Source organism: Hipposideros armiger, unplaced genomic scaffold (assembly GCF_001890085.2).
Source record: "Hipposideros armiger isolate ML-2016 unplaced genomic scaffold, ASM189008v1 scaffold_49, whole genome shotgun sequence".
Lineage (NCBI taxonomy): Eukaryota > Metazoa > Chordata > Mammalia > Chiroptera > Hipposideridae > Hipposideros > Hipposideros armiger.
Window position 1 is genome coordinate 4,051,130 of NW_017731399.1, and position 17,900 is coordinate 4,069,029.

A 17,900-nucleotide genomic window follows, 5' to 3' on the forward strand; every position below is an offset into this window, starting at 1 on the left:
CTTCAGTCTAGTTGTGGAGGACGTTGCTTCACTGGCCCAACTTGGCACCATCATTGCGCTCTTCCCGGGCGAGGCAGATCAGTCGCCTGCTTCTGGACAGCTGCTCACGCTGGCTGCTGGCTGCTGGCTACCCACGGTAGCCCAAGGCAACCCACTGCAGCAGGGGCTGCAGCCTAGCCATCGCCGGCGACTCACAGCAGCCCAGCTCCAGGTTGAGCTGTTGTTCAGCATCAAAGCTGTGGAGGGCAGTGTTACTGGCCCTCATATGTGGGATCCGAACCGGGGCCTTTTGGCGTCCCAAGCCAGTTCTTAACCATTGCGCCACTAGGCCGGCCCCGAGCATGCGCTCTTAACAAGGCTGCTGGTTCAACCTTCTTGCTGGGATGGTGGCTACGCCCACCCGCAACTAAGATTGAACACAGCACCTTGAGCTTAGAGGCCACCAGCGGCCAATGGGAAGCCAGATGGTGACTGGCACCCTCCACAATGAAGACTGAAGAACAACAACTTGGCTGGTCCCCTTCCCCAATTCCCCAATAAAATCTTAAAAAAAAAAAAATTGTTTATGTTTAAAAAACATATGTAGGGCCAACCAAGTAGCCCAGTTGGTTAAGAGCATGAGCTCTGAGCAACAGAGTCTCCGGTTCGATTCCCACATGGGCCAGCGCCCAAGGTGAGCTGCCAACAGGTGGCAGGATGGCTCAGTTGGTAAGAGCACATGCTCCTAACAAGGTTTCCAGTTTTACTCCTGCACACGGCACCTTGAGCTGAGCAGACACGAGCTGCCAGCAGGCCTTCCTCAATTCTCCAACACTATTCCCCTTCCCCAATTCCCCCAAAAACTCTTTAAAATAAATAAAAATTAAAAAAAATAAAAAACATATGTAAATGGCATCACACAGAGTATCTTCTACAACTTTTCAATCTCCATTGTCTTCTAGATGCATCTGTATTGATGTTTGTAGCCCGTTTCCTACATTTTCACCATGGAGCATTCTTTCATATAAATATATCACAATTTATTTATCCAATCTGCTGATGGGCACTTAGGTTGTTGTTTTTTTTTTTTGGCTTGCTGCTGGAATAAGCATCTTCCTGTCTCCTACACCCATGTGTGGGAGGCTTTTCTAAGGCAGTGTTTCTTAAACCCGTGGTGAGAACTTAATTTTACACTACAATGTGCTATATACATACAAATATTTGAAAAAAGTTTGATAAAATATCTGCCCTAAGGATGAAACTCTGATGTCTTATAGTCTATTTCATTCAAAAAATGCTGTTGACAAACTGATTTAATGGCTCACTGACAGGTTATGACTCGCAGTTTGAAAACTCTGCTCCGATGACTACATCTAGAGTGGAACTGAGGGCTGGTTAAGGGTCACGCATCTTCAACTGAAAGCGGTCCTATCAGTGTGCTTATACCAGTTTTTCCCATTCTCTGCATTTGCCAAACATTGGCACCATCAGACTTTTAAAATTTGTGCTTGCGTGAATAGGTATAAAAATGACATCTCGTTATTATTTAAATTTGCATTTTCCTGACTACAACTGGGTGTATTATCTGATTATAGTCATTGGGTTTCCTTTTTTAATTGTCTCTATAGTCTTTGCCTACTTTCCTACTGAACTGTCTTCTGACTGATTTCGTTCCTCTCTTCTCCTTCACAGCCAAAATTTTCTCAGGAAGAACCTGTTTATCCCCACTTCCTTGCCTTTCTTTCCCTCTTCAACCCATGGAACTCTACGTATGAGTCACCTTTCCAGTGAAATGTTCTCCCCAAGGTCTTCAATGAGCCCCTAGTTTATAACTCTGATGAACACCTTCCAGTCTTGGCCCCTGGTCCTGCAGCACGATTTCTAACACATACTCCTTCTTGGCCTCCAAAACACCCCTCTCTTGGAGTTCCATCCTTGGACTTTCTCCTACTGCCAAGATTCCCTGGTCGAGATTCCCAGCCTCCTAGACTTGTGCTTCTCCTGTACTGCCTGCTCAGTCCTGCAGGGGCCTTCTGTTTGAGAGTTCACCGATGCCAGCCTGCACTGCTATATAAGAGATGACTCCACGGGCTGGCCGACTGGCTCAGTTGGTTAAGAGTTGGCTTGGAACCACACGCTCTGAGCAGCAGGGCCGCCAGTTTGGGTCCCGCATGGGCCAGTGACATTGCGCCCTCTACAGCTAAGATGGTGAACAACAGCTCAACCTGGAGTTGGGCTGCTTTGAGTGGCTGGCGACAGCGTAGGCTGCAGTGGGCTGCCGTGAGCTATCGTGAGTGGCTGGCAGCCAGCATGAGTGGCCGGCGAGAGCTGCTGTGAGTTGCCATGAGCAGCTGTCCAATGGCCAACGACCAACTGCCTCACCCGGGAAGAGCGCAATGATCATGATACCAACATGGGCCAGTGAAGTGACGTCCTCCACAACTAGACTGAAGAACCAAAGGACAGCAACTTGTCTGTTCCCCTTCCCTGATTCCCCAATGCTGTTCCCCTCCCCCAATTCCCCAATAAAATCTTAAGAAAAAAAAAGAAATGACTCCACACCCACCATCTTCCAGGAGCATCTGACATCCCTGAGGATTCTGTCTTGCAAAGCCCTACTTAGTCAGAGACAGCACAGATACCAGACCACATAATGCTGCCCAACATGCCAAGCTCTCTCTGGACTCTTCCTTCTCTGGGAGCTCTGTCCCCTCTTTCCCATGTAGGAATCACTTCCAGGAAGGCTGCCGCAATCCCTGCATCCCTCTTGCATCCAACTGCCCCACAATCACTCCACAGGCTAGTCACCGGCTAAACTGCCCATCTGCAGCACTTTGCACAGGGATTACATGCTCAGTAAAGGCTGGTGGAATGGACATGCCCATACCTCACTGAAAATGTAAATACTTGCAGAATTATTATGCATCATTCTTGACAGTCTGAATGTGTGGTGTGCGGCTAAAACCCAGGCTACAGTCACACTCTGCATACTTACAGGGCCAGTACTTTAGACTTAATCCTTTAGCGGGCTGAAGGTTAATGAAAAGCCCAGTAAGTGTAGAAAAGAATTCAGTCTAACCTCCCACCATTCTTTTGGGGGAAAAAAGCACAGAATGCAGGTCTGAACAGGTGCTATTTTTGTAAAGGGAGAAAGTTCCATGATCTTCAGAAGCAGCAGGTGCAAAAAAAACCTGAAGATGACCTGAAATGACCACCAGAGGACAAGCTGCTGGTCAAGCTACAAGCAGCACACTCTTCATAGTCTTTAAACCCAAGTATAAGGGTTTCTATCTTCACAGCCCACAGGAAAATGAAAAAACGCCACGTTGTTTTAGGTTCAGAAATGAGAGTGAGGTTATTGTTTTCTCTCTTCTAAGACTTGGTCTCTTCTGTCCTCTGGTAAGATCATCACAGTAACAGGTGGTCCCATCAGCCCACAGGATTCCACCCAAAGAAAGCCGCCTAAAACTTCCAGTTTACAGAACACACAGTGTTGTGTTTGTCTTACCTAAAATTTATAAATAGATCTCCAATTTAGGCTTTAAAACCCTCTGAAATAGAGTGCTGTGGAACAAATGAAAAACACAGGTTCTGATTCCGCCATCTGTCGAGGACCCATGACATGCCAAGCATTGTGCTACGTGCATTCACAGATGTTAACTGTTAACCTCATGACGACTCATGGAAGTAGGTGTTTGGTACATAGTCATAATTTCACGAACTCATTTATTACCGAAATGAACCAAGACAAGACTCATTAACATGTGGCTCTGGGTCAAACAATCTCCTCCCCTGAAGCTCGTGATGGACAGGTGTCCTGTGCATCATCAACATCCCCCAGGCCCAGCTACCCTGACACTACTCTACTGTGCTCGCAGCTATGGCTCCCTGGGAAGGCAGAGACTGCAATGAAGAATGCTCGGAAGGCCACCTCTGGCAGGAACCCGAGGCCCAGGGCCCACAACCCATGTCACTCGCCAAAGGAGCCCCTTTCCTGGTGCCTGCCGTCAGCCTCCCCCAGGAGACCCACCCCGCCCTGGGACCACTGCAGCTCTTGGCTCCTCCTTCACTTCAGGACTTGGGGTTCCTTCCCAGGGTTTTACTGCGCCTTACTGCTTTATGTCTCTGCCAAAGCACCAACTGTCAAGTTCCAGAGCAGTGTCCGGCACACAGTGCCCCATCCCAGCGTCATCCCAGGACCTCAACTACTTCCCTATGATCCATGGGAAGAGGCCTTGTTTTCTGCCCATGTGCACTGCTCTTTCTGAATGTGTGAGGGTGCGTGCAGAATGGCCCAGACCTCTGACCACTAAGATGCCACCTCACAAACCTCACAGATGCCCTTCCACATCAGGGCATGGCCTGCCCGCCAAACCCCTTCATCTGCCAAAAGATACAGAACGTGAGAATCCAAGTCATTCAGCGAGGCCCAGCACACAGAGTTCACCTGGTGAGGAAGCATACAGCAAGACAGAAAGATTGGTCTGACTGCCAACCCATGGAGAGAAATAGGCAAATGCTTTTCTGTGGAATAACTTGTGGGGATATAGACATATGGCTTCTTTCTCTAGGTCTCGCTCCTTTAAAAGGTGCTGCAACAAGCACTCTGAGAACAGGGAAGTTCCTTGCCCAAACGCATAGAGCCTTGAAGAGGGACAGGGAGGAAGCAGCCCCCAGGCCTCAGTCCTTCATCGTCAGCATGAGCCTCATAGTGAGACATCTGGTCTACCCTCCAGGGTGGGGATGACTTCCCTGCAATGCCGGAAACAAATCTAACTCTAAAGGTGTACTGGATCTCACTTGACCCAGAAACCGTCTTCAACCTGTATCCATCTCATGGCTCATATCCCAACAGAACAGAAACTCATAGCTTCTTACAGATGCAGTTGTCACTCCACTGCAATTTAAAGGTTCCCCCTAGGCAGCAAGCTCCTCATACTTAATGTAAACCTCAGTGTCAGGCAAAAACTGTCTGAGTGACTGACGCATCGTCCTGACGCACTGGGAGGACCCTCCACCCAGGCTACTGCAGCCCACCTCCCAGAAACTCTGTGCCTTGGTGTGGGCTCCTTCAGCTTAACTCGATCCTCTTGAACGGAAGTTCCTTACAACCAGTTAAAGAACCACTGCTTCAAGCCTTCCCCCACCTAAAGTCATTCCTCCTCCAAGACAACAAACGCAGGAGGCCCTTTTCTTCCCCTTTGGGTTCTCAGGATCTAAAACTCAATTTTTCCCTTAGGAAAATGAGGTAACCAAGTATTGCCTTCTTCACAAAGTTCTCTCCTCTATTCTTAATTTGGCCAACCGCTGCAGTGGCCCTAGACCCAAAGCGGGCTGCAAGACCAAAGAGAAGGGCCGAGTACCTTCCGGTTGGTGAAGTAGAGGTTTTCGTGCATATGCACCCTGAGTGTGGGGGTCTTCAGATCGCGCAGGCTGATGATGCCATACTTGGAGCCTCCCACTCTGACATCATTCACTGTGAAGAGCCGCTCACTGTTGGTATCCGCCTGGAGAAGGCAAGTGGATTGTAGGTGACCTCCCAGGCCTAAGACCACCTGCCCACATCTTCCAGCCCCCGTGCTCTGTAAGTTTTCACCAGATGAGAGCTCCTGTCCATGAGGAAACGTGGAGATGACCTAACTTGCCCCTACTTGGCGTAGCCATAGTTGGGCAAAGCTAAAAGGTGTCTGGTCTCACAATTCAGGAGCAAGGACAAGGATGACAATGAGGAGGTGTGGCAAGAAGTCTGAGGTCTGCAGTGACCCCACTCAGAACTGGGTTTGGAAGAGTCTTAATGTCTACCCAGCGGAACTATTCAGATGAGACACGTGGTAACAGAGCAAAGGGCCATCATGAAAGCCACAGAGCAACATGAATGCTAGTGAAAATGTTCAAGGGATAAAAGGGGGATATAAAATTGTATTCCCATTACATAGGCACCATAATTACCACTAAGGAAAAAAAAGATGCTACGCTGAGAAAAAATTACAATAGAAGAGACTGCATTGGGATGTAGGTTCTTAAGATTTTTCATTAAAAAAATGTGATTAATAATTATTTCAAAGCAAAAACTATATAGTTATGTTTTATATATATCTATAAATATATACACATACATACGAGTTTGGATGCTGGTGAAAAGGCACTCACTTTCCAAGTTTACTTGGGAAGAATTATTACCAACCGTCCTTCCCAACCCTCGGGCCACACCAGTCAGCCGGTTATCATAACTCTGGGTGATGGGGAAGGTCGCCCAAGGGCCAGCCCACAGCTTGTGTGAGACCAAGTGTGAGGACCCGGGAGTTCAGGCTGCACTAAGCAGCATGTGCACAGTGACCTCTGCTGCCATGCCCCCACCCACCAGCCCCTTTACTGAAGAGTCACAGGCAAAGGGCTCCTGAGAGGAACCCACTGCAAGAAAGTATTCAGGTCGACTATCCCCAAACACGTATGGGGGTAAAGCCACAGGAGAGAATGTGAGTCCTGGCCCCCAGTACCCCTTATGAGGAAGGGCTCTGCTTTTGAGGTCTCCTGGGCAGGATGTCAAGGACCAGTTCTGCAGCTTCAGCCCCAGTCCTGTCAGCAGGCCTCTGGGAAGGGCAGGGCTTGCTGTGCAGGCCACGCTCTCCTGTGGTCTCGAGTTCCCAGCCTAGCTGAGTGGTCTGGCTTCTGTGTACAGGGACCTGCTGCCAACACTTCCCTGGCCCTTGGGCTCAAGTAGTTGGCCCTGGCTTGCAGCCTGGGTGTAACCAAAAGCAGAGACTTTCTGCTCCCTGCAAATGGCGTGATGAAGGTGTGGTGGGTGTGCAGGCCCAGATGTGCCACTCAGTCAGGGACAGCAAGCAGGGGAGTGACACGCTGCTGCTACTGAAGAACTGGAGCTTCAGGCTTGCTCACCAGATCCTGCCCAGTGTGAGGATGAGAAGCCCCCAGGTCCACTGTGTACCCTTTTGATTGTGTACACAACACACCCAAGGGCAAGTTACTCTGTGATAGTTCTCAGTCAATGTGTGGTGGGCCCTGGCTCTCATGTCAAATGACAGCTATAGTAGGGGTGACAAAGGTCACCATGGCCTGCCCTGCTGGTGTGGCACCTGCCAATAGGTAGCCGGTAGGTACTTGTTAAAACCATAAAACCTAGAGGACACCGCCTGCTTTCATGCAACTGGCATCTACACAGCCAGGCTTGATGGAAGCCAATGCTAAGCCATGAAGTGTCAGGAGATGGCAGCCATACCTTTGGCATCCACAGATAGCTCCCTTCCACTCACCAGTATGAGGTTAAATTGGTTGTTCGCCAAAGCGGAGGGATCCGAGCTGTGAATTTGGACCTTCTTCCTCTGCATGCAGCTCACTCGAAGCTCATGGGCTAAACTGCAGAAGGGAAAGAGAGGGGCAGGGAGGGCACGGTTGCCATACCTAAGTACCCATGAGAAGGTTCGGGGGTTCTACCCTGTCCAACACCCTGGAGACCATCTCCCCTAGTCGGCCTTCTTCATATTATTTCTCAGCAATGGAACTGAACAAGATCCCAAATAAATGCAATTTTAGAACTCAGGTAAACTAAAGAAAAGAAACGGGTGGCCCAGTCACAGAGTCAAAGGAAGTTAGAGCTGGAGGAATTTGGTTTTGGATCCTCTAGGACAACTCTTTCTCTCGAGACCAAGAGCAGGTGCCCGACAGATGAAACGTGCAAGACACACAGCTAATGAACAGAGCCCAGGCGTGCAGCGTTCAACTTGCCATCCCTTTCCTGCTCCACACCACGCTTGGTCTCCACTAAGGACAAAGCTTGTTTTAGGGTAAAGGACACATCTTTTGAACTAGACCTGTAACTACTTTAGGGAAGTAAAGGAGCGACACGCCCCTGCCATCCCTCCTGCATGGCTGGCCTACCCTGAAGGCAGCCCTGCTCCAAAATGAGGCAGCTATGTCCCCTGTAAACTGCCCCGACTAATGTTGTTTCTTCACCTGCCCACACACAGCGGGAGGCAACAGAACACGAGAATTAGGGGCTCAGGCACTGGAGTCAAGCAGATCCCATTCTTGCTAGCTTTTCCTTGAGAAAATCACTCCACTCTGAGCCTCAGTCTCTTCTGGAAACCGGGGGAAGTATCAACCTATCTTACAAGGTTTTAGTTAAGAATTATATCAGGAATCACAAGTATTTAGATAAAGTTTAGTACACATATATCCATTTAATGCTCCATTTTTGGTGACAACTCATTAGATAAGAAGAAAAGAAGGCAGAAATCTTCCAGGAATGAAGTTATAAGACCTACCACTAAACATGATTTAACTGCCTTACCTGGCACAGAGTAACAGAGGGAACATCCTGAGAAATGCCTGCCTAATTTCTCTGCCTAGATCCCCTCTCTTGTCTCCCTGACCTCCTACAGGAGTCCCCCCTTTGTTCTAGAGGGAAAATGATTCTCTCAGGGCTGGTTTCAGCAGCAGAAGGCAGGCTGTGAGCTGGAGTACCTCAATCGTGAAGACTCCTCACAAAATACCTATATGGGTTCTTGACTGGATTCTGAACCATGGAAATAAAATAGGAAAAGAACATTCATGAAGAAAACATAACGGCGAGACATTGACTTACCGGCAATAACTGGTGGTGTTGAGAAAACCCAGCTTACTTTTTTGTAGTAAGGAAGATGCATTAAATCCCATCCTGGCTAGTTTCTAAATTAAAAAAAAAAAAAGATAGATTCAGTGAAGTTTTATATTATGGGATAATGGAGAATGTTTTTCGTTTCATAGGATGCAATGAAGAAACAGGTACTAAGCTGGCAGAAATTATATGCATAAAAATAGACTGTCTCCTTGGCTACTCTGCTTGGCAAGAGAAAAGAAAACATCACAAGGAAGTATGTGTGAGCTGGCAAGTCTGCTCAACGCCTCTGTCCGAGCTCCCCATCGATTTATACCTGGGTAGAAGAAGCCACAAAGCTAGTGAGTACAGGAATGGCACTGGACACTTGGGTCTGCATCGTGCTTTCCACTCGACTATGGTGAGACCCTGAGGCCTGGACTTTCCATTCTGTTGCCCCCTTAACCATCAAAATGTCCTGGCATCTAATCCCCAGAAGCAATACAAGAGACCCTCATGTCCAAACCACATACCCTGGTTTTCTATTTAAAATATACAGTTACTGAAACTGTATCACGCTGCTTTTCAAGAAACCCCCAGGGAAGGAGAAAATGTTAGAATTACCGATGAAACTTAGTAAGCAGGAAAAGGGGGGGGGGAGATTTCTTGCTTGTTCTTACTCTCTTCATCAGGTTCCCGTCAGGGAAAAGTCAACACCACACTCCCTACAGTGCACTATCCTGAGTGTCACAGGGCGTTTAATTGGCACCCGCTTTCAGCAGTGGGTGGAGGCTGGCAGGAGTGCAGGGGACAGGGCGGCCACCAGGAGTGTGGAGCCCACCTTTTTCTGCTTGTCCTCTTCTTCTAGCAGTTGCAGCCTTTTGCGCTCCATTTCCTTCTGCTGGATGCTCTCCTTCGTGAGGGGGTTGCAGGCGTTATGTCCAGGGAGCAGGCGGAAGTAGCGATTCTTTTCAGGGTCAAAGTAATACCCTGGTAGATCTTTAGTCAAAAGAAATAAAATCCAACTTAAAACACTAGCAACCGACCCACCTTGTATGCAGCCCAGTGGCCTGTCCACCACCCCTCACAGCTGCTTGTATTTCCTGAGGGGCTGCAAGTGGGCTAGCATTGTCAGTCACCATCCTGGGCCCAGTTCAGTCCTGCGGGGAGTGTTTGCCTCAGGACCACCGTCCTTGACACACCCAGCTCTTCCCTTTCGTGTTTCAATTTGGTCCCAGAATTTCCTCTAAGCCAGGGAAGGGCAGTGACACACATGGAGTCTACCCACATGCAAGTGAAAACACACAGGCCCGAGGAGGAAGGGCAGCCAGGACAGACATGACCAGATGATGACGAGGCAAGACTCGGTTTCATCTTTCCCCACAGGCAGGGCCAGCAGTCCGACCCGGCAGACTGCCCTACCTGGCACAGAACTCCCAGCTGTGCTGGATGAGGTCGATGGGGCCTCCTGGGTGCTGTGGCCAGGATCCTGTGGGCTCTGCTGTGCCTCTGTGTTACACCTGTTGACACACAGTCATGGTAACTTGCAGGAAAGGGCTGACATCCCAGTCGTTTTCTGACTGTGGGTCCTTTTCTGACCGCAGGTCAGGCAGTTCCACAGCCTTCACCCCTGACCTTTTGACCTTTGATTACTTGGGGAGCACTGACCCCTCCTTTCCTTGAAAGCAGTTTACCTACTGCAAATACACCAAAGTCAGGGCAAGGTTTTGGTTTCTCATCCTTAAGAGGATGCACATCACAGTAATTCCCTTCTCCTATCTCCTCACTTGAGCATTTCGTGAGGTCTTTTGGAATTTTCTGGATGAAAGGAGAACAGAAATCCTTGCCAATAACAATTTTACCAGCAGGGCTCATTTGACAGTTCAACGGCAGTTATAAGGCCAGGTGAATTTCATTCTTTATTAGATTCAGCAGTACAAAGAGTTTAAATTTTACTTGGCTAACCAACCTCACAGATGGAGAAATTGGGGTTCAGGGCACAGAGGGGATCTGCTCAGTAATACTGGGATAGAACCATGGTTTAAACATTTTGCAAAGCAACAAGCAGCTTCTACGGCAATTATAGGCTAAAAGATACAATGATATAACAAAAGACCTAATTTTAGAATCCTGATAAAATCCTCTTTAAAATTAAGAACTCCCGGGCCGGCCGAGTGGCGCGATGGTTAAGAACTCGCTTGGGATGCCAGAGGGCCCCGGTTCGGATCCCACATATGAGGGCCAGTGACACTGCCCTCCACAGCTAAGATGCTGAACGACAGCTCAACCTGGAGCTGGGCTGCCATGAGTCGCCGGCGACGGCGCCATGAGTCGCCGGTGACGGCGCCATGAGTCGCCGGTGACGGCGTAGGCTGCACTCCCTGTGGCAGTGGGTTGCCATGGGCTACCGTATGTAGCCAGCAGCCAGCGTGAGCGGCCAGCAGCTGCAGTGAGTGCCCATCCAGAAGCCGGCGACTGATCTGCCTCACCAGAGAAGAGCGCAATGATGGTGCCAACTTGGACCAGTGAAGCAACATCCTCCACAACTAGATTGAAGAACAAAACGACAGCAACTTGTCTGTTCCTCTTCCCCCATTCCCCCAATTCCCCAGCACTGTTCCCTTCCCCCAATTCCCCAACAAAAATCTTAAAAAAAAAAAAAATTAAGAACTCCCCTCCTCTCACACCAAAAGGAGTACAAACTGCAAAACTAGGTTGAAGGAATACAAGAACTTTCTCTTTTGTCTATAAATACTAACTATGCATGGTTTCAGAGAAAATTTATTCTCCCTTTTTATGGCCCAGGGCTTCCTGAGGCAGCTCATCTGTGATCAGCAGCAGAAGGAAGGAAGGAAGGATTAAGTGTCATGACAAATGTCTATGTTTCTAGTCTAAGACCTGCTATTCCAAGGACTGCTGCTCCATTCTTTCCACATGGAGCCCAGAAGGTGTCTGTCCAGCGTGTTTCCACGTGACTCTGCCAGAGCTGAATTGAAACTCTTCTTACACAGATCACATTTTGCTACACATTGTGACCCTGTGGGAAGGCCTGGGGCCCCCAAAATATTCATAGTTCTCCTTTCAAAACATACAAACATTGGGCACTGTCCTGATCTTTCTACAACATTGGTCAAGTCTGGGATTTTGTTAGACACGCAGACTCTCACTGGGCCCCTCTCAGACCCTGTCTTGTGACAAGCCCTCCAGGGATTCACGTGCATGTGAGGGTGCCGGACGATGCTAGAATGACACCGCACTTGCCTCTCGTTAGAAACGTGCTGTCTGAACCTAGAGTTCTGCCGCTGGTTCCTTCTCCCATGTCTTCTGCTTTTCCAGCTGCCTTTGTGCATTTCTGCTCCTATAAGAGAAAAAAAAAGAAAATTACATGCAAATGTGTGTGCATGCATTTTTCTATTCGCTTAATAGTTCCTTCATGCTCAGAACTAGGCAAAAGGATGGCCCATCCTGGATTATCATCAAAACCACCACACAAACCAAGTCTCACCTGTAAAGGGCTGCCTCCAGGTGGAGAGAGACATGGATAAAATCCAATGCGACTGTAGCCACTTCTCTGGCTGCAGTGCTCTTACCACACTGTCAACACCTGGCCTGACAACCTGCTAACCTCCATTCCCTGGGTCACTGTGTGAGGTGCTGACAGACTCTCACAATTACTTTAAGACAACAATTTGAGCCTGGCGTGAGAGCTCTCTTATTCTTTTTTCTTTTTCTTACCATGTAATACCAGAGTATATTATTTTTCTTTCAATCTACACACATCCTATTTACAGAGAACAGTTAATAGTAATCACTTTCTCCTATGCAGTTTTAGTATTAAGCAGGGAAAACTATGAACGTTAATTAATCAGGGGTCAGTATGGATGACTTCTCAATATGCTTTCTAAAGAGTGTTTTAGCTTCTGAAGTACACTAGCTGTTAAAGGGAAGGATGTGCATATGTTTGTTTGTTTTTGACATAGTGAGATAAAAGCACTTCTATTTCGAGTGGCTTTTTCAAAGCTTATCTTGTATAGCCTGAATCTATCATTTAATCATCAAAACATCACAAGTTTTAACACCTGGAATCCCATTAGCTCTTAAAAAGATTGAACTGTGGTCCACGGACCAGTTGCTGTGAGTTTCAGGTTTTCTCAATGCCTGGTGATTTTCTCCCCACTCACTGGAGACACTAATGATATCTTACTGAACACATTTTAAAACCACATTCAAATGCCACAACAAAATTAGAAAAAAATGTCTAGGGCTGAATGCAACCAAAGGCCAGATTAGAAACCTACTTGCTTTTATTTCCCAACTTCTACTTTTGAGTGCAGCGTGCCTGTTAGCATCAAACAGAGCCCTAGAAGTCTGGACCTACATTCCAGAAATCACCATTTATTCAACCACTTCCGTGTCAACCTATGATTGTCGGTTGGGGCAACTTTAATATAAAAGAAGAGAAATTTAGTGAGTATAATACTTAACCAAACATTTCACAAATTCTGTAACAAATTCCTTGATTTCCAGGTGGGAAAATAAAATGCCACAGCCATTTTGGAAACAGTTTGGCAGCTCCTCAAGAAAGGGTTACCATAAGGTGACCCAGTAAAACCCAGCAGAAATGAAAACATATGGCCACACAAAACTTTGGACAGCAACATTCATAGCAACATTATGCATAATTGCCTAAAAGTGGAAACAACCCATATTTCCATCAGCTGATGAATGGATAAAAAAAAAGTGGTACAATCATACAACAAAATGTTATTCAGCCATAAAAAGAATGAAGTACTGGGCCAGTGGAGTGGCTCAGCTGGTTAAGAGCTCGCTTGGGAGCACCAGCTCTGAGCAGCAGGGCTGTGCTTCGGATCCCACATTGAGGGCCAGTGACGCTGTGCCCTCTACAGCTAAGATGATGAACAACAGCTTGACCTAGAGCTGGTGACGGCGTAGGTTGCAGCAGGGCTGCAGTGGGCTGCCGTGAGCTACGTGAGTGGCTGGCAGCCAGCGTGAGCGGCCAGCAGCCAGTGTGAGCTGCTCGGAGCCGCTGTGAGTGGCCGACCAATGACCAGCGACCGATTGCCTCACCTGGGAAGAGCACAATGATCATACCAACATGGGCAAGTGAAGCGACGTCCTCCACAACTAGACTGAAGAGCAAAAGGACAGCAACTTGTCTGTTCCCCTCCCCCCAATTCCCCAATAAAACAATCTTAAAAAAAAAAAGAATGAAGTACTGACACATGCTACGTGGATGAACCTTGAAAACCTTATGCTAAGTGAACGAAGTCAGACATAAAATTGTATGATTCAGTGTATATGAAATCTCCAGAATAGACAAATTTGGGGGGGAGGGGGCGGGGGGAGGAGTAGGAGGAGAGAGAGAGAGAAATAGAGGAATAGAGAGGTGCGCGTGTGCACACACGTTTTTCAGGGGCTGGGACGAGAGGAGGTCGAGAATCAGGAGTGACTAAGTAGTACAAAGGTCCTTTTTTTTTTAAAGCTTCTTGACAGTCTCTATTTTTCTGTTATGAAGAATTGTTTTTTTCAGTTATCCCAAATGAGTTGATAAATGCTCTGATTAAATTGTTTTATATTTTCAGGAATAAGAGTAACTAGTTACACATACCTTTTTATTGCCTAGGTGGTAGCTTGGTAAAATTTTTATAGAATTTTAAATGATTTATGATGTTCCATGTGTACCTGTTTGTTTTCTTAGGCAACGTTCCACCAAATCACTAGCTTTCCAAAAGCTGTAGTACCATATATAACACTTTAGTATGACACCAGTTTTGTTTTAAAACCAGAATCAGGTTAATGTGACTTTTATTTAAACTAAAATGTATGCTTTATGCATTTGTAAAACACTGATATATTGGTGTCATATTTATTCTGTGTGGTTATACACTTGTTGAAAGGTAAATTTACAAATCAAATGATGCTTTGTTTCAGTAAAAGCTTAAAAAAGGAAAACTTGTCTTTTCACTAAAAGCTTCATGAAATTGTATTTGTATTTAATCAGAATGACTAGATAAGATCCTTTTCTGGAGTCAACCTAAAAGAAGCTAAGTGGAGTTGGTAGATCTTTTATAGTTTTTGTTATCTACTTACTCTACTTACTACTTACTATAGCACTCCCAGCAAAGAACAGTGCATTAAGTACTTTAAAATCCAAAAACACGGGTGGTGTCATATAAAAAAGATCACATAGTACTAGGAAGGAGGTTGAAATGACTAGGTGTAATATTTTTAAAACCTTCATTTTGGGTCAGCATAAATTTCCTTCAATTTTTTTTCTCTATTTTCAGTTAGCATTTCATTTTGAGGTTTAACATAGCAAGCCAGTATAAAGTTTTACAATATAGTAATCCCAGATTCTGAGTCATTTTAAGATGAAAATGAAAATGAGAAGTACACTTAGGAAAATTAATTTTCTTCTTCTTTAATATCTAACTCTTCATCTTCTGCTTGTCCATCCTTTCTTAGATGACAATTGGACACCTATTCTGGTCCAGATACCCTCTTATTGACAGTGATCTCTGAAAAGGCAACTTTGAACGTGCTCTTACATCTAAAAGAGATGGATATTCTGGCGGATACCTAGAGCTTCTAAAAAACCACTAGATCTTCTTTCTCATCAATCTTTTGTATATTTTGGTAGACAGCAGAACACACCTCTAAAGCTTTGCTGTGAATAACATTTCAATAGTGATAAATTCTGAAAATATAGACTTTATATCTTTTATTTTCTGCTTTTCAAATCTGCTAATAGTTTCCTCCAGATGCAAGTTGTTTGGGTAGCATCCACCGTAACTCTCTAACTGGGTTCCGCCAGTGAAATAACATGTCCATCAATTTGCTGACTTGTCCTTTCTAATTCAGTTAACTGCTTAGCTTCTCCATTCCTTGCTGTTAATGTTGATTCGAGGTCATTTCATTTCATTTTTACAATGGTTCCATGAGCTTTCAAAGGTTCGGTTCCTTTGGCTGCACGAGTCTTTCAAACTCCAGTTGTCGATAATCCTGAAGTTCGGCCAACACCTGTGCAGTTCCTCGTACTTGTTTCAAACCTGGGGGTCTTCTACAGAGACCTACTCGTGGATCTCATCAGGAGATAGGCTTTGCCTCACAGTCTGGCAGTTTTCCTCACAGGAGCGGCAAAGATTTGGCTTGGCTCTCCAAAGTGCTTTTGTTTTGCGAGCCCTAGTTTCCTGGATAACCTGCCCCTCCCATGCCCCAAGTAGCCATTCCAGGCCTGCCCACAAAATTCCGAAGGTGTAGGCCTGGAAAAGGCCCGAGGCTTGCGGGATGGGGTCAACGGGGGCCACGTGGGGTTGCAGGCAGCCTCCCTTCCGGGTTCTGAGTGTGGAAGCATCGGTGGGAGCACACACCTCGGGCTCTGGTTGGTCCACTTGCTCTAACCCAGAGAGGTAGGCCCAGAACTCCGCCCAAGATTGAAATTCAGCGTGGGCGAGAGGCTCCACTTGCCCCACCCAAACCCTCAGGTTGGGCGGCAGGGCAGCTGGGCCTCGACATCCTGCCTACCACAGAAGTGGGGGGCCTGGGCTGGAGCCCAGCAACGCACTGCTCCGAGGCACCTGGGCAGCACGGGGGTCACAAGATTTCTTTTTGGAGTGATGAAAATGGTCTGGAGTACGAGATGTCACACGATGGTCGCACCATCTTGCGAATATGCTACAAAACCCACCGAATTGTACACGTTAAGACGGTGAATTCTATCTCAAAACCAGAAACGATGTAGTACAGCTGTACTAATAGTTAAAGTGAGAAACACTGTAAATATCCAACAAAAGAATTAAGATTACAGAGACCGCTGGACTGTAACATGGAAATGCTGAAGCGACTGATTTGTAAAACCGAATACAAAATGGCCTCTACCAGAAGCTTGCCGTGCCCACCGTGAGTTGCTATTTTTTTTTAACTCTACTTTACGAATGAGGGCTTAGAGGGCTAAGTAAGCATCGTGCCCAGAAAGACACCAGTAGTGTCTGCTCTGGCCCCTGGGCTTGGTGACTTACAGGACACCCCCTTATATTTTAATTATAATTTCCACTGTTATTTAAAACTAGAGTTTGGGGCTTGGGAATTTTGTTTCCTCTAGGAAGTTGTCGCATCAATTTACTTTCCTTCTTGCTCTTTGATTCACAAGACAATGTCTGTCGACGAATCACACCCATCAAGGGGAAGGGGGTATCATGGTTTCTGAGGTTAACTGGGGAGACGACGAGGCTTCCCGGACATGCCAGTACCAGTGTGGAAAAAGTGGCTTTCCCGCTAACAACTCGGTGTGGAGGTTAACTAGGAAAGCTTGGGTTTAACTCGGAACTCCACCATCTACTAATCTGTGCGTTACCTTGGGTAAGCGACAATCTCACTGGGCCTCTTGCCGCGTCTGACAAAGGTAGTAGTACCTACCTCACAAGGCAGGTGCGTGGAAAACTTAGCTAATGTTTGCAAAGCACTTAACAGAGTGCCTAGAACTCAGTAAGCTTTCAACCTGCGTTATTGTTACGCTGACCTGTCTGAACAATTTAACCACAATCTGAGCTTTCTGGGAAACCGCCTCCAAGGGCCCGCAGTCTAGTCACTGGCAAGTGTTGTGTGGCACGTTCAGCATTAGGGTTTAGAAAAAACCGCTCCTTCGGGTCAGCCACTTGAGCGGCGGCACTCGCGGTCTCCCTACCCCAGTGTTTGCGGCTGCAAAACCGACCCGACAGGATAAACCCGGCTTCACGCGCCCACGAATTTCGTACACTCGGAGCCCGGCGACCCAGTCCCCCCATCCACGCCAGGATCAGGCCGGTGTTCCACGTGCTCGGCTCCTCCCCGCCCCTTCGCCCCACGCCCCTGTTGCACCCCGAGCTCTGTGCGGGAAGCAGCAGCAGCCCCTGGACCGACACCAACGCTCACCTTAGCGGGCACAAACTTACTCGTTTAGAAGAGGGTCCTTTTCGCCTCTCCCTCGGGCCCAGGCTCTGCAGTAGTTGCAAAACGTGTAAGGACCCGGAAAGACCACGATACAGTGTCCACCAGTGAGTTGCGTCCGCTTTTGTGTTGTCGCAGCGGATAGGGCCATGGCAGCCGCCCCCTCCTTCTCATTGAACGCGGCTTCTGACTATTTACGCCAATAGGGTGGATCTTACGGAGAGGGCGGAGATTGGGGGGGTTCGGCTCCGCCCAGGCCTGGTGGTAGGCTGTCTGTCAGCAGGCGTGTTTTGGGGGCGGAGCAGGGGCGGGGCCGGAGGCTGCCTTCCGACCCCAGAATCTCCTAGGCGGTCCGCTCCGGAGCTGTGGCTACTCTACTCCA

The 17,900-nt window shown here is 47.4% G+C and overlaps 1 protein-coding gene and 1 pseudogene across 2 annotated transcripts in view; both read right to left on the reverse strand.

Annotated features, from left to right (window-relative positions):
- Window positions 1–17,668, reverse strand: part of DCAF4 (DDB1 and CUL4 associated factor 4) — a 25,320-nt gene extending 7,652 nt beyond the window's left edge. For both annotated transcript variants that reach the window (XM_019640258.1, XM_019640257.1), the window contains exons 1-8: window positions 17,524–17,668; window positions 11,834–11,930; window positions 9,995–10,092; window positions 9,414–9,571; window positions 8,582–8,664; window positions 7,251–7,353; window positions 5,343–5,486; window positions 4,377–4,426 (exon numbers count right to left, since the gene is read on the reverse strand). In XM_019640258.1, coding sequence (XP_019495803.1) covers window positions 4,377–4,426; window positions 5,343–5,486; window positions 7,251–7,353; window positions 8,582–8,664; window positions 9,414–9,571; window positions 9,995–10,092; window positions 11,834–11,922 — 725 coding nt within the window. In that variant the 5' untranslated portion in view covers window positions 11,923–11,930; window positions 17,524–17,668. The remainder of the gene's footprint in view (window positions 1–4,376; window positions 4,427–5,342; window positions 5,487–7,250; window positions 7,354–8,581; window positions 8,665–9,413; window positions 9,572–9,994; window positions 10,093–11,833; window positions 11,931–17,523) is intronic.
- LOC109381547 (protein FAM92A1 pseudogene) lies at window positions 14,999–15,947 on the reverse strand (annotated as a pseudogene).
- Window positions 17,669–17,900: the final 232 nt, after the last annotated feature.